This window comes from Heterodontus francisci, chromosome 11 (genome assembly GCF_036365525.1).
Source record: "Heterodontus francisci isolate sHetFra1 chromosome 11, sHetFra1.hap1, whole genome shotgun sequence".
In the NCBI taxonomy this organism is placed as follows: domain Eukaryota; kingdom Metazoa; phylum Chordata; class Chondrichthyes; order Heterodontiformes; family Heterodontidae; genus Heterodontus; species Heterodontus francisci.
In genome coordinates this window covers 88,364,107-88,379,432 of record NC_090381.1, presented here as the reverse complement: position 1 = coordinate 88,379,432, position 15,326 = coordinate 88,364,107, and the positions used below count along the sequence as shown (strand labels likewise).

Here is a 15,326-nt window from a genome sequence, read left to right as displayed (position 1 = left end):
ACTGGGCCTAAAATCTGACAGTTGTGCCCCCATTGCTAGATGCAGTTTCCATTTTGGACTACTGGCTGCCCAATTGTCCTTGACAGCCTTGCCCCCTGCTCGTTTGCCCGTACGATGCCAGAGCGGTGACAACCCCGTTTAGTGCCTGAGAGCTGAGTGCATAATCTTCCCACTACCTGTGCAGCATCAAGGGCTACTCATAAGAACTTGAGAACTAGGAGCAGGAGTAGGCAATTCAGCCCCTCGAGCCATTCAATACTATCATGGCTGATCTCATCTCGGCCTCAACTTCACTTTCCTGCCCATTCTCCATAACCCTGTAGTCAAGGTAGCTGTGGGAGTCGGTGAGCTTATAATGGGTATTAGTAGACAGCCTATCCCCAGAGATGGAGATAGAGAAGTCGAGGAAGGGAAGGGAAGTGTCGGAGATGGACCATGTAAAGGTGAGAGAAGGGTGGAAGTTAGAAGCAAAGTTGATAAAGTTTTCAAGTTCGGGGCGGGAGCAGGAAACGGCACTGATACAGTATCAATGTACTGGAAAAAGAGTTGGGGGAGGGGGTCTGAGTAGGACTGGAACAAGGAATGTTCAACATATCCCACAAAAGGACAGGCATAACTAGGACCCATGTGGGTACCCATAGCAACACCTTTTACTTGAAGGATGTGAGTGGAGTTGAAGGAGAAGTTGTTCAATGTGAGAACAAGTTCAGCCAGGCGGAGGAGAGTGGTGGTGGATGGGGACTGGTTGGGCCTCTGTTCAAGATGGTAGTGGAGAGCCCTCAAACCGTCCTGGTGGGGGATGGAGGTGTAGAGAGATTGGACGTCCATAGTGAAGAGGAGGCGGTTGGGACCAGGAAACTGGAAATTGTCAATATGACGTAGGGCGTCAGAAGAGTCACGGATGTAGGTGGTAAGAGACTGGACCAGCGGAGAAAAGATAGAGTCAAGATAGGAAGAAATAAGTTCAGTGGGGCAGGAGCAGGTTGACACAATGGGTCTGCCGGGACAGTCCTGTTTGTGGATTTTGGGAAGGAGTTAGAAGCGGGCTATCCGGCTTTGTGGGACTATGAGGTTGGAAGCTGTAAAGGGAAGATCTCCAGAGGAGATGAGGTCAGTGACAGTCCTGTGGACAGTAGCTTGATGTTCGGTGGTGGGGTCATGGTCCAGAGGGAGGTAGGAAGAAGTGTCTGAGAGTTGGCGCTGAGCCTCTGCAAGGTAGAGGTCGGTACGCCATACAACAACACCACCACCCTTGTCTGCAGGTTTGATGACCATGTCAGGGTTAGACCTGAGAGAACGGAGTGCCTCAAGTTCAGAGGGGGACAGGTTAGAGTGAGTGAGGGGGGGCAGAGAAATTGAGATGACCAATGTCTCACAGACAGTTTTCAATGAAAAGATCAAGAGCGGTAAGAGGCCAGGGGGAGGCGTCCAGGTCGAGGGAGAATGCTGGAGGCAGATGAATGGGTCTATTGTTCGGGGGAAGGACTCCTGGTCAAGGAAGTGAACCTGGAGGTGGAGGCGACAGAAGAAGAGCTCAACGTCATGCCGAGCGTGAAATTCAGTGAGGTGGGGGCGTAAGGGGATAAAACTGAGACCTTTGCTGAGTACAGAACATTCAGCGTCAGAGAGGGGGAGGTCAGAGGGTATAGTAAATGCATGGCAAGGGGTCAGATCTGAAGAGGTGGAGTCAGAGGGAAGTGAAGGGGAAGAAGGATCTGGAGGGGCATTAGTCCCCATCAGCTGCTGGAGCTTGCGTTCCTTGACACCTGAAAGGAAGAAAAAAAGTTTTTTGTTAATGCGTCGGATGAGACTAAGGATGAAATGAAACTGTGGAGTAGAACAGCTTTGAGCTAAGGTGAGGCGGTGCTGCTGGAGAGAGAGGTTCAATGTGTACATGTGGCGACACATAGCACTGAGTGTGGATCTCAGGATGTGGTGAGAATAGCAGTCCGAGGAACGTTGTATTTCTCAGAGATACCTGTAATCCTGGGTGGATTCAAAACATGATGGGTGAAACTGCAGTTGGAATCCACGTGGAATAAGTCGGAGCCAGAGACTGTCACTGAGGAAGGAGATGTGGCTCTGAAAACAAGTTTTGGTCGACTCTTTATCAAACACCAGGAGGGAAATAGAAAGCAATAGAAAGCCATGTGATCCTACCTTGTGTATTAACCTTTTGTGCGGCACCTTATCAAATGCCTTCTGGAAGTCCAGATATACTACATCTACAGGATCCCCATTATCCACTTTACTTTGAAGAACTCTAGCGAATTAATCAAACACGATTTACCCTTCATAAAACCATGCTGACTCTGATGGATTGCGTTTTGACTTTCTAAACCTGTTATTACTTACTTAACAATGGATTCGAACAATTTCCCAACGACAGATGTTAAACTAATTGGCCTGTAGTTTCCTACTTTCTACCTCCCTTCCTTTTTGAATAAGGGCGTTATATTAGCATTTTTCCATTCCAATGGAACCTTTCCCGCATACAAGGAATTTGGAATATTATAACCAATGGATGCACTATCTCCGCTGCCACTTGCTTGAAGGCCCTTGGATGTAAGCCATCAGGCCCTGGGGACTTGTCTGCCTTCAATCCCAATAGTTTGCTCAGTACTTTTTGCCTAGTGATGATGATTGTTCTAAGTTCCGCCCTTTCTAAACCTCTTACTCCTTACCCCTTTGCCTCACTGACCCTCTTATAGGGCTGGTGTGATGCCTTGGGGCAGCTATGATTGGCTCCTCACTCTTTACTTGCCAACCCTGCAACAGACAGCTCCTGAAACCCATGCGTCCCCTTCAAAATTCCACCTTCACCCTCCAACAAACTCTTAACAAGCTTTTTAAATACTTTAATTGACCTCAATGAGGAGGAGAGTGAGATCCCTGTCCCGCCCCTCCCCTTCCCAAAACATTGCTTGCACTGGGAACGGCATCCTGAAACTGATAAGTTGGCCAGCGCTGGTATTATTGAGCCGCTCCATCTCCGTTCCTGACCTTGTTGCGCGGGGGGTGGGGGGGAGGGGGGTGCGAAAATTCAGCCCGTGGTGTCGCACACATCACAAGTGAGCTGAAGCAGGTGGTGGTGAGAGGGACAGCAGTGGAGTGTCCTCATCGGAGGGCGCAGGATGCTCCAAGCTCTGCTCAGCTGGATGCTGATGCTGAGCCTTGGGAGCCATTGATAAAGGACAATTCTGGAGCAGCAACAGGAAATGTGAGATTCTGTCAGCTGTTCCAGCCACACTGCACATGATTGAAGAGAGTTTGGAGGGGTCTATCTCTAGAGTGAGTGCTATGATGTTTCAGGCCTTCATGTTGATATCTACATGCATGGAAAGATTGACCGCCTGCATAGAGCATCAAACACGGCAATCGATCGAGTGCATGCTGCCCTCACCAATGGCTTGCACACTCGGAATGCCACCTGAAACAGGATTAATGAAAATTAGCCTTGGCCTTTCAGCACAACACTGAAGTGCAGGAAAGTGCTCTCCTGCTCGTTACTAGAAGGTAAGTGGGGTGGTCCATGAGAGGGGAGTTAGAGAAAGGGGACATGTAAGTGGGGACCCTGCTCAAAGTGCTCCATTTCTGACCCCTTGCCCCCCTCCTCATTTAGAGCCCCACATGTTGCCTCCTGTCCTGATGGTCGAGTTTGACCTTGCACAGGTGGGGCAGTTGTTGGCGGGGTCCTCATGAGCTCCAAAACCCAGAGGACATTGGCTATGAGCATCTGAGCAGTCAGAGCAGGGATATGAGCAGCCTGGCTTATCTCTGCTGAACCACAGGGGATGCACCATGTAGGAGTAGTCCTAAAAGGAGGAGTAAAGAACTGTAGTTGCTCAGCGGAGAGAGCGGCGGCAGAAAGAGCGGGAACAGGCGAGAGGAGCCGGGAGATAAAAGGAGCCGAGGCCCGAGACTAGAAGCAGGTGCGAGAGCTCTCTCTTCTGTTCTGTGGACCCGCTTGACCAGCAAAAGTCGAAGTGTGATGTCACAGGAGAGCTGGTAAGTGATTGGTGGGTATTTCTTTCTTCCGTGTCTCATGTTTTTTTTAGTTTTGGCCAAGTGATTTAAATCAGGTGACGTCATTACAGGTTAAGAGTACACTTAAATTGTTCTTTTTTTTTGTAATACTGAGATCCAAATTAATTAATTAAATAGAAGAGATAATTGGGCAGGCGATGTGTTGCAGCTGGTGGGAGCTATGTGGGAGCTGGTGTGATCCACGGTGACCACATCTGCAGCAAGTGTTGGCTGCTCAAGGAACTTCGGTTCAGAGTTGATGAGCTGGTGTCCAAGCTGCGGACACTGTGACACATCAGGGAGGGGGAGAGTTACCTGGACACTGTGTTTCAGGAGACAGTCACACCTCTTAGATTAACTACCTTGAATTCAGCCAGTGGTCAGGGACAGGAGGATGTGACTGTGAGTGAGGCAGGTATGCGGATCCAGAATTTAGCTTTGGAGGAGCCTCAGCCAGTCCCCTTATCCAATAGGTATGAGGTTCTTGCTCCCAGTGTAGATGAGGGCACAGACTGTAGGGAGGATGAGCGAACTAACCACAGCACCGTAGTTCAGAGTGCCATTCAAGTGGGGGGAGAAAAGAGAAATGTAGTTGTGGTAGGGGATAGCATAGTTAGGGGAGTAGATACTGTTCTCTGCAGAAAAGAGAGAGTCCCGAAGGCTCTGTTGCCTACCTGGTGCCAAGGTTAAGGACAAGTCTTCTGGGCTGGAAAGGAACTTGGAGTGGAAGGGAAAAGATCCAGTTGTCGTGGTCCACGTAGGTACCAACGACATAGGTAGGACTAGGAAAGAGGTTCTGCTGAGGGACTATGAGCAGCTCGGGGCTAAATTAAAAAGCAGAACCTCAAAGGTAATAATCTCCGGATTACTACCTGAGCCACATGCAAATTGGCATAGGGTAAATAAGATTAGAGAGGTAAATGTGTGGCTCAAAGATTGGTGTGAGAGAAATGGGTTCTGATCATGGGACACTGGCACCAGTACTGGGGAAAGAGAGAGCTGTTCTGTTGGGATGGGCTTCACTTGAGCCATGCTGGGACCAGTGTCCTGGCAAATCGTATAACTAGGGTTATAGATAAGGCTTTAAACTAAATAGTGGGGACGAGGGTTCAATTGAAAGCAAGTTTAAAAAGTCGAAAAGTAACGAGAGAGTAGAGCTGCAGGATAGTGAAGGAGCAAACATTAATCAGAGAGTGACAGGAAGGGACAGAGAATACAAGCGCAAGAGTACAACAGAAATTAGAACCAGAGTAGGTAGAAATGGTAAAAAGTACGTAGTAAGTACGTAAGTAACAAGATAGATGAGCTGACGGCACAGATAGAAATAAATGAATATGATTTGATAGCTATCACTGAGACTTGGTTGCAGGATGACCAGGACTGGAATCTTAATGTTCAAGGATATTCGACGTTCCGGAAGACTAGGCAGAAAGGAAAAGGAGGTGGGGTAGCTTTGTTATTAAAGGAAGGGATCAGTGCAGTTATGAGTAATGATATAGGTGTAATAGATTGTGATGTAGAATCAGCTTGGGTGGAAATAAGGAATAGCAAGAGAAATAAATCACGGCTGGGAGTGGTCTATAGGCCCCCGAAGAGTTGCCTCTCTGGAGGACAAGATATTAATCAGGAAATAATGGAGGCGTGTAAGAAGGGCACTGCAATTATCATGGGTGATTTTAATCTGCATATAGACTGGACAAATCAAATTGGCAAGGGTAGCATGGAAGACGAATTTGTAGAGTGCCTCAGGGATTGTTACTTAAAGCAATACTTTGCAGAACCTACCAGGGAACAGGCTATTTTAGATTTGGTATTGTGTAATGAGGTAGGATTAATAAGTGATCTCGTAGTTAAGGATCCTTTCGGGGGAAGTGATCATAACATGGTAGATTTTCAAATTCAGTTTGAGGGTGAGCAACTTGGGTCTCAAACCAGTGTCTTCAACTTAAATAAGGGCAATTACAGAGGTGTGAAGAAAGAGTTGTATAAAGCGGGCTGGGAAGATAGACTACAGGGGAGGTCAGTAGATGAGCAGTGGCAGACTTTTAAGCAGATATTTCATAACACTCAGCAAACATTTATTCTAGTCAGAAGGAAGGGCTCGAAGAGAATGATGAACCACCCGTGGATAACAAAGGAAGTTAAGGAGAGTATCAAATCAAAAACAAAGGTGTACAATGCAGCGAAAACGAGTGGTAGGCCAGAGGAGTGGGAATTTTTAGAAACCAGCAGCGGATGACTAAAAAACTAATCAAGAGGGAGAAAATTGATTATGAGAGTAAATTGGCAAGAAATATAAAAACAAACAGTAAGAGCTTCTAAGGGTATATTAAAAGGAAGAGAGTAGCTAAAGTAAGTGTGGGACCCTTAGAGGATGAGACTGGGGAATTAATAACAGGGAATAGGGAAATGGCAGATAACTTAAACCAATATTTTGCATCAGTCTTCACGGTGTAGCACACTATAAACATCCCAACAATAATCGATGAAAAGGTGTAAATGGGAGGGAGGAACTTGTAACAATCTCCATCACAAGGGGAAAGGTGCTGGACAAACTGATGGGACTAAAGGCAGACAAGTCGCCAGGACCTGATGGCCTGCATCCAAGGGTTTTAAAAGAAGTAGCTGCAGAGATAGTGGAGGATAGTGGAGTAAGATACCAAAACTCCCTGGACTCCGGTACGGTACCAGCGGATTGGAAAACCGCTAATGTGACACCCCTATTCAAGAAAGGAGGGAGACAGAAAGCAGGAAACTACAGACCAGTTAGCTTAACATCAGTCATTGGGAAAATGCTAGAGTCCATTATTAAGGAAGAAATAGCAGGACATTTAGAAAAGCATAATGCAATCAAACAGAATCAACATGGTTTTATGAAAGGGAAATCATGTTTGACAAATTTGTTAGAGTTCTTTGAGGATATAACAAATAGAGTGGATAAAGGGGAACTGGTAGATGTAGTGTATTTGGATTTTCAGAAGGCATTTGATAAGGTGCCACATAAAAGGTTATTGCACAAAATAAGAGCTCGGTATTGTGGGTAATGTGTTGGCATGGTTTGAGGACTGGTTAATACACAGAAGGCAGAGAGTCGGGATCAATGGCTCTTTTTCAGGGTGGAAAGCTGTAACTAGTGGGGTACCACAAGGATTGGTCCTAGGGCCTCAACTATTTACGATCTATATTAATGACTTAGAGGAAGGGACAGAGTGTAGTGTATCCAAATTTGCTGATGGTACAAAAATAAGTGGGAAGGCATGTTGTGATGAGGAAACAAAGAATCTGCAAAGGGATATAGATAGATTAAGTGAGTGGGCAAAAACTTGGCAGATGGTGATCAATGTGGGAAAGTGTGAGGTAATCCACTTTGGTAGGAAGAATAAAAAGGCAGATTATTATTTAGATGGAGAAAGACTACAAAATACTGCAGTACAGAGGGATCTGGGTGTTCTTGTGCATGAAACACAAAAGGTTAGCGGGCAGGTGCATCAAGTAATTAGGAAGGCAAATGGAATTTTGGCATCTATTGCTAGGGGGTTAGAGTTTAAAAATAGGTAAGTCTTGTTACAACTGTACAGGGTGTTGGTGAGGCCACAACTGGAGTATTGCGTACAATTTTGGTCCCCGTATTTAAAGAAGGATATACTAGCATTGGAGGCAGTTCAGAAAAGGTTCACTAGGCTGATTCCTGGGATGAAGGGGTTTTCTCATCAACAACGGCTAAACAGGTTAGGCCTTTATTCATTGGAGTTTAGAAGAAAGAGAGGTGATCTTATAGAAACATATAAGATTTTAAGGGGGCTTGACAGGGTAGATGTTGTGAAGATGTTTCCACTAGTGGGGAATCTCAAACTAGGGGACATAGTTACAGAATAAGGGGGCATACATTTAAAACTGAGATGCGAAGGAATATCTTCTCTCAGAGGGTGGTGAATCTCTGGAATTCTCTGCCTCAGAGAATTGTGGAGGCTAGGTCACTAAATGTATTTAAGGAGGAGGTAGATAGATTTTTGAAATCTTGGAATTTTGGAGTCGAGAGTTAGGCAGAGCAGGCCCAAAAGAGGAGTTGAGGCCTGGGACAGATCAGCCATGATCTTATTAAATGGCGGGGCAGGCTTGAGGGGCTGAATGGCCTACTCCTGCTCCTATTTCTTATGTTCTCAGGGGCATGTACCTGGGTGATTAACACAGTTTTTAGATTGTTAATTTTCTGTTCAGTTTTTTTGTATGATAGAATGTATTAGTTTGCTCCATTTTCTTGTATTGCCCATTTTTACCTGCTGATTGGAAAAAGACCTTCTGCCTTGTGAAGGACGGGAAGAAAAGCATTAAAGATGATCAATGGGTGACTGTGAATGGGATGGATTGTTGATCTTGGCACTGCTTTGTGCTGGAGTTTAGGGGAAGCCAAGTAAGTTCAGAATTTTGTTGTCTGATGGGTGCACTGCCTCAGTTTAAGTGAAGTGTGCATGAATTAGTCCATCCTGGGCATCCCAGGCAGCTATGTGTGCAGATGTTGGTGCCCTCGCCACATCACACGCCTCCTCCTCCTGTTCTTCATGTTGCTCTTCCTCCTCCTCTGAAGAGACAGTGCATTCAGCACCTTCCTCCTCCCAGAGCTCCAATCCTCGCTGCTGCACTATGTTGTGCAAGCAGCAGCAGACCATTATCATTCTTGATATCTGGGCTGGTACATACTGAAGGGTGCTGCCAGATCTGTGAGGTACCTAAAGTGCATCTTCAGCATCCCAATTGCTTGCCCTATCACAGTTCTGGTGGTCTGGTGGCTTCTATTTTACCTCTCCTGGGCATCATTATCTGGGCTCATGGGTGTCAGCAGCCACATCTTCAGAGGGTATCTCTCATCTCCAAGGAACCATCTATTAACTCTGTTTTGAGGTGTGAAGATCTTAGGGAGTCTTGACTGGTGCAAGATGAAAGTATTGTGACAGGTCCCTGGGAATCTGGTACAAACATGCATGATGATCTTTCTGTGGTTGCAGATGAGCTGAACATTGATGGAGTGAAATCCCTTTCAGTTGAAGATTCCAGGGTGATCTGGGATGCCCTGATTGCCACATGTGTGGCATTGATAACTCTCTGGAACAGTGGGAAGCCAGCCAGAGTGGCAAAGCCGCGTGCCCACTTATTCTAACTGGCCTGATCAGTTGAGAAGTTTGCATAGTTCCCAGCCTTGGCAACATGGCATCGATCACCTGTGAGATGCTCTTGTGGGCAGCAGATCGTGAGATTCTGCAAATATCACGATCAAATCCCTGGAAGGAGCCTGAAGTGAAGAAATTAAGGGCTGTGGTGACTTTGACAGCCACTGATAATGCATGCCCACCTGTCCATTTGGCAGGAGTTCTTCCAGGAGGCTGCAAATCTCTGTGATCACCTGACATGAAACCCTGAGGCACTGCTGCTTGGTTATGTCCAGGATACTTATCCTCTGTTTGTAAACCCTGTGTGGTGCGTATCACCTCCTGTGAGCGAGACCTTTGTGCTCATCCCCTCTCTCCTGTGGAGCAGCAGATGGTTGAGGAGAAGCCTGCTGCTGCTGCTGCTGGCACTGCACTTTCTATTGGTGGTGGTGCTCCTGCTGCTCATCTTGTTCCTCATCTGAGGTCCGTGGTAAAGCTGCATAAGTGGCTCCCATGCTGAACTGAAGGTTGACAGTTAGGTGGTGTAGATCAAATGCACTCAACTCCAAAGTAGTAGAATGACCTCCAAAGTAGTGGAAATCCTCTCCAAAACAGTGAAAACACACTCTCAGAACAGGTCCTGTGAACAAAAGCCTTTCACATAGACAAGGAAACAGGTATGAGGCCTTAGTATTTTAAGAATTTCTTGCCAGTCATTTGTTCAGCCCCCTCAAATTCCGCTGTCCTCTTGCCTTTATTTCCCTGGCGAGTTCCACAAAGCCTGAGGAACCTGTGCACTCACAGTTAAAACAGCTGATAATGGCTATTTTACCAACTCCAGTTCCACATGAGTTTCCGTGTGCAGCAGATCACGCTGAGTTTAAAGATGGAAGTCGTTGAGTTCCTGCCTGCTTCCCAACCCACCGGCAATTTCAGCCCTTCTAACTGCTCACCAACATTTCACATTGAAATTCCTCCCATTGTCTCAAAAGATTCTGGCCAACAGCAGCAGCAATACTGTCAATACACAAATAAATACTGTGTGCTGCATTACCCAGGAGATAACAGCAAAATTACTTACCAACTAGCAGCAATGAATTTAATTGATGGGGCAAAAGGTTTCATGAAAGAGTTGGTATAAAATGGAAACTATACATGTAGGAGGGTGCTGTAGTATGATTAGCATTTTTATGGCTTTTCTCATTATTGCAGTGATGCATGCATCAGTGTGATAAGTTAGTGGCAACAGTGAAGAGGTTAAACCAAATGTTTTCATTATGTGAAAGGATAATGATAAAGTACATTTCATTCAACATCATAATTCTCAAAATAACTATTTCCCATATGCTATTGAATACTTTTGTACAATTGCCTTGAAGCTTTAGAGCTGCCTGACCTTGAAAGAATTGAAGTAGCCTTTAATCCCATGTAAACCTTCATTCCAGCTCTGATAAAACAGTATGAATGCCATGACTGAGTATTGCACTATAAAACTTCTGTTCTCGAATGTTGACCTTTGAATTTTTGTCATTTCTCTGTCCAAAAATTCCAATTCTCATGTAACTGACTTTGTTATTCGTTTGAATTCCTTTTGCCGTTCCCTAAATTAACATTTATGTAATTTAAAAGGAAAGAAAGCAATGGGGGAGTACTTTCTGTTCAAGTTGTATGTAATAGAATTAAATTGTTATAAACCTCTTCACTTTTATACACTCCTGATGACTCTCAGCCTACGCTGTTACTTACATTACTTTGGAGGGGTCTAGAAAAATGGGGGTAATTGTAAATACGCTCACAAAAATCAGATGGGTTTGGTTCAGATGGACAGTTAAGAATCTGAAACAGGAACCCAACTCGCTTCAAACCTGCCCACTTCCATTTTAATGGTAGTGGGATGAGGGGCAGATGACCAATCCACTCTCAGGAGGTGGGTCAGTCCCTGAAAACTTTTAAGGAGGCTGCGTGCTTCCATTTTGACAAGCTTTGTCTTTTTAACCCATGTTGGCTGGGTTTTCCTGGGCTTGGGAAACCTGGCAGGTAAAAGGAGGCCAGAAGGGCCTGGATCAGTCAAGTAAGTGCCTTTATAGGAGCAGCAGGAGCATTTCCTCCAGACTCAACAAGCTAACATGTAAACCACCACCCCTCACCAACACCCCACCCCATAATCACTGAACCCCTAGACCCTCCTGTGATCTCCCAGTCCCCCACAATCTTCTCCAAACCCTTCAACCATGCTCTACTACCTCCCTCCCCACACCCCCGTCGTCTCTACCCAACAAGCATGAAACTTACCTAATCCTGAGCTGTACCCTTTTCTGGAACCTTCATCGCCCAGCAGGCAACCAAACCCGTTCATCAGGCCAGCTTCCGGACAGGGAGTCTGTTTAAAAAAAAAAACACATGCTCCACACTGTTTGGGGAAACCCACACTCCTGGGTTTCCTGACCATAACTCCTCCCTCCACCTCACTGCTACAGTGAATTATTGTGGCCATGGTTTCAGCCTTTCTGAAGGTACAAAAATCAAGACTATTTCTAGCAAGATTATGAGAAACTTGAGGCAGTGCCAACAAAAGGTATTCTCCAGACGTTTCATGCCCATTATATAGTTAAGAAACAAATTATCATATATTAATAATACCACATATTAAGCATATATTTCAAAATTTGATACACCAGCAACTGTTTAGTTCTGTGTTTTATGTGATATTGAAGACTACAGTACTGTAAACCTCTTCCCACTCCATTCAGATTCAGTAGCCCAATTTCCTAATAAGCAACCTAGCAAGAACAAGACCAGAACCTATTTATAGTCAAAACTCTAGTACTGGATTGCATGGAAAATTAATGCAGTTCCAAAAAAGGTAATATAAAAAGATTTTCAGTAATCATTTGCCCAAATCTAGCGAGACTGATGTCAGGGCTGGCAGGCTGGAGTGGAAATTGGGTGGGGAGCTGGAGGACACTGAGGATCCAAGGGAATGGTCCTTAACATAAAGTTATTGCTGAAGACGTCAATTTGACCTCACCTGAGAAAAAAGCAGCTAGCAGTTGAAAATCGGGGTGGGTACTTCCACCGTTAAATTGATACCCAAGGCTTGTCAGATGCAATTTCCCGGCAGCCTTATAAATGGGCAAGTGCATAGGCAGGAGGCTGCTTAAATATGCAAACTGGGGCCCTACATCAATGATACGATTTCAAGTGCAATTGTCAGGTGAAAATGGGCAGAGACCATTGGAGGCTAATTCAGAAACAGCCCTGGAAACTTTTGATTTTTTTTGGGGGGGGGTCAGGGGGGACAGGAGTGCAGGAACTTTCAATGCTCCCATCAAGATTACTTCCCTCCCCCACTACTAGTCGGCTCAGAATGTGAGCCCGCCAATTTTGCAGCCTCTCACAACTGGTGAACTGCAGTGCGGTACCCATTTTCCACCTTTGGTTCACCAGCAGCAGTTGAATTAAGCTGGAACTGAAAATGTTTTTGTCGTCTTGATGCAAGCATCGGTCATCCAACAATGTTGTTGCTCCACTGACATCGCACCAGGTTCCAGTGTAAGTGAAAAATCGGCCCCATAATGTTTGGTCAGTTTGATTTCCCAACAGTAGTCTTCCCAAATGAGTATATCATACAATATCTTTAAATATGTGGCATATACAGCAACACCTCGAAGGAACAAAGGACAGCTCCAACAAATCCACAATGCATCCTCATGGGTTGAGATAAGCAGGCATGACTTTAAAAATCATATTTAGTGCTGGCGAAGTTTGCATTCTAGCCATAATAGTAACATTGTTATTATAGCCTTTTAGGTAGTATGAGTAGTTCTTATGACGTAAATGCAGAATTGTTCTAATGTTTCAATGGTTTTGTCAGATTTGTTTCAATCCACAGGGCAGTCGTATTCTTACAGGCAGTTCTGACAAGACGTCCAGGCTTTGGGATCCTCGCACAGGTCAATGCCTTCAGGTGCTGGAAGGTCATACCGATGAAATTTTCTCATGTGCATTTAATTATGAAGGAAATGCCATCATCACAGGTACTGTATGAAATGATACTTGGATAAGTAAATACTTTTCTGCCTGACATGCTGGTGAAAGCAGATTCAATAGTAACTTTCAAAAGGGAAATGGATATATGTTTGGAAAAGAAAACCTTGCAGGGCTATGGGGAAAAGAGTAGGGGAGTGGGACTAATTTGATAGCTCTTTCAAAGAACCGACACAGGCACTATTGGCCGAATGGCATCCTTCTGTAATGTATGATTCGATGATATTTTTTCTTTTCCCCTGCTCCCTTTAAAAAGTGCAACAATTTTCTTTCCTAATTAAGAGTACAGGAAAGTTCAATCTGCATGTCTTTATTGACTCACCTATATGTCCTGCATTTCAATAGAGACTACACTTCAGAAGTGCTTCATTGGCTATAAAGGCTTTGAGACATCTGGTGGTCATGAAAGGCGTTATATAAATGCAGGTTTATTTTCACCTGAGTGTGAACTTGATCAATGTTGGAAAGGCTGGTCCTTTAGATGCGCCAGTAGAGACAAGCAAATAATTGTATTCTTTATTAGATTATATCCTTCAAATCACTCCCTAATATGTATAATTTTTTAAATTCTTTCATGGGACATGAGCATTGCTGGCAAGGCCAGTATTTGTTGCGCATCCTTAATTGCCCTTTGGAAGGTGATGGTGAGCTGCCTTCTTGAACCACTGCAGTCCATCTGGTATAGGTACACCCACAGTGCTGTTAGGGAGTTCCAGGTTTTTGATCCAGTGATAGTGAAGGGACAGCGATATAGTTGCAAGTCAGGATGGTGTGTGACTTGGAGGGGAACGTGCAGATGGAGGTGTTCCCATGCATCTGCTGCCCTTGTCTTCCAGATGGTAGAGGTTATGGGTTTGGAAGGTGCTGTTGAAGGAGGCTTGGCAAGTTGCTGCAGTGCATCTTGTAGATGGTACACACTGCTGCCACTGTGGAGGGAATGAATGTTTAAGATGGTGGATGGGGTGCCGATCGAGCGGGCTGCTTTGTCCTGGATGGCATTGCGCTTCTTGAGTGTTATTGGAGCTGTACTCATGCAGGCTATATATCTATATTTATTTATTGTACATAGTTGGTGTAACTTTAATTCTTATTGTACTTGATTGAGGGTCATGAGCCTACCCCTAGTCTGTGAGGTGAATAGTGCAGTCTTTTCTCAATGTTCCTTGAAGGGTATTCAACTTGTATGTGAAGTCAATTACTGCAGGTTCAGAAATAAATCACTTGCAGAAGAATGCATTTGATGTCCAGTATTAAATATTGAAGATCTTTGGCTTATTTGGAGTAAGAAGAATTACGTTTATTTTTTTTTTTACAATACAGGAAGCAAAGATAACACTTGCAGGATATGGCGCTGAATGAAGATGGAGTTACTAAGCTAACTTAGTAAATTCATACTGATAAATCTCTAGGATAAGAATGCTGTAATGTTGTCTCAAAGAAGGACTTGTGAAGAAATCTAAGCAGCATGTTCAGTTTCTTTGTTGTGTACAGACAACTGTGATTGCAAACTAGTGGCAAATAAGATATATCAGCTCATCAGAGAATTGTCTTAAACAAAGTGTGAGCTATACTTCTGACTGCAACAAAGCTTATGTAAGATCAGAACCTGAATTTTTCTTTCTGATGAGGTTTGTTACAACAAGTTTAAGCTTTAATGTGGTTAATAATGCAATATTAACTGTTCTGAAGTTTGCAAATATTAAAAAAACTATATTTGACCGTATTTGATCATTGAGTCATTGCACGTAAATGGAATGCTTTTATAAAGTACCACAATTAGACTGAAGTATTCTGCCATAGCAGCTAACCATCTAAACCTTCTTCAATTTGTTTACAAAATAAAAGCTTGATCTGTGTATCTTGGAGTTCTTCATTTAAGTGTCTTGCTGTCTTCATTAATCCTATACACAATGGTTATCCAAAGCTAATTAGAAAGCAGTTACCACTGAGATTCAATTTTTATGAATATGCGCTCCAGCAGAGGACCTTGCTTGCCAACAGTGCAAATTAAGAAATCACAGACTTTTCTTCATGATTTTCCATGCATTAAAATTAAGGAGTAGAAAATCACAAGGAACTCATTTGTGATTTCCCATTTTGCATGGTCAC

At 44.4% G+C, this 15,326-nt stretch overlaps 1 protein-coding gene across 1 annotated transcript in view; it reads left to right on the top strand.

Moving 5' to 3' along the window:
• The window catches only part of daw1 (dynein assembly factor with WDR repeat domains 1), a 77,178-nt gene extending 62,088 nt beyond the window's left edge, over positions 1-15,090 (top strand). The window contains exons 12-13 of the mRNA XM_068042430.1: positions 13,045-13,207; positions 14,538-15,090. Of these exons, the coding sequence (XP_067898531.1) occupies positions 13,045-13,207; positions 14,538-14,572 (198 nt within the window). The 3' untranslated portion in view covers positions 14,573-15,090. The remainder of the gene's footprint in view (positions 1-13,044; positions 13,208-14,537) is intronic.
• Positions 15,091-15,326: the final 236 nt, after the last annotated feature.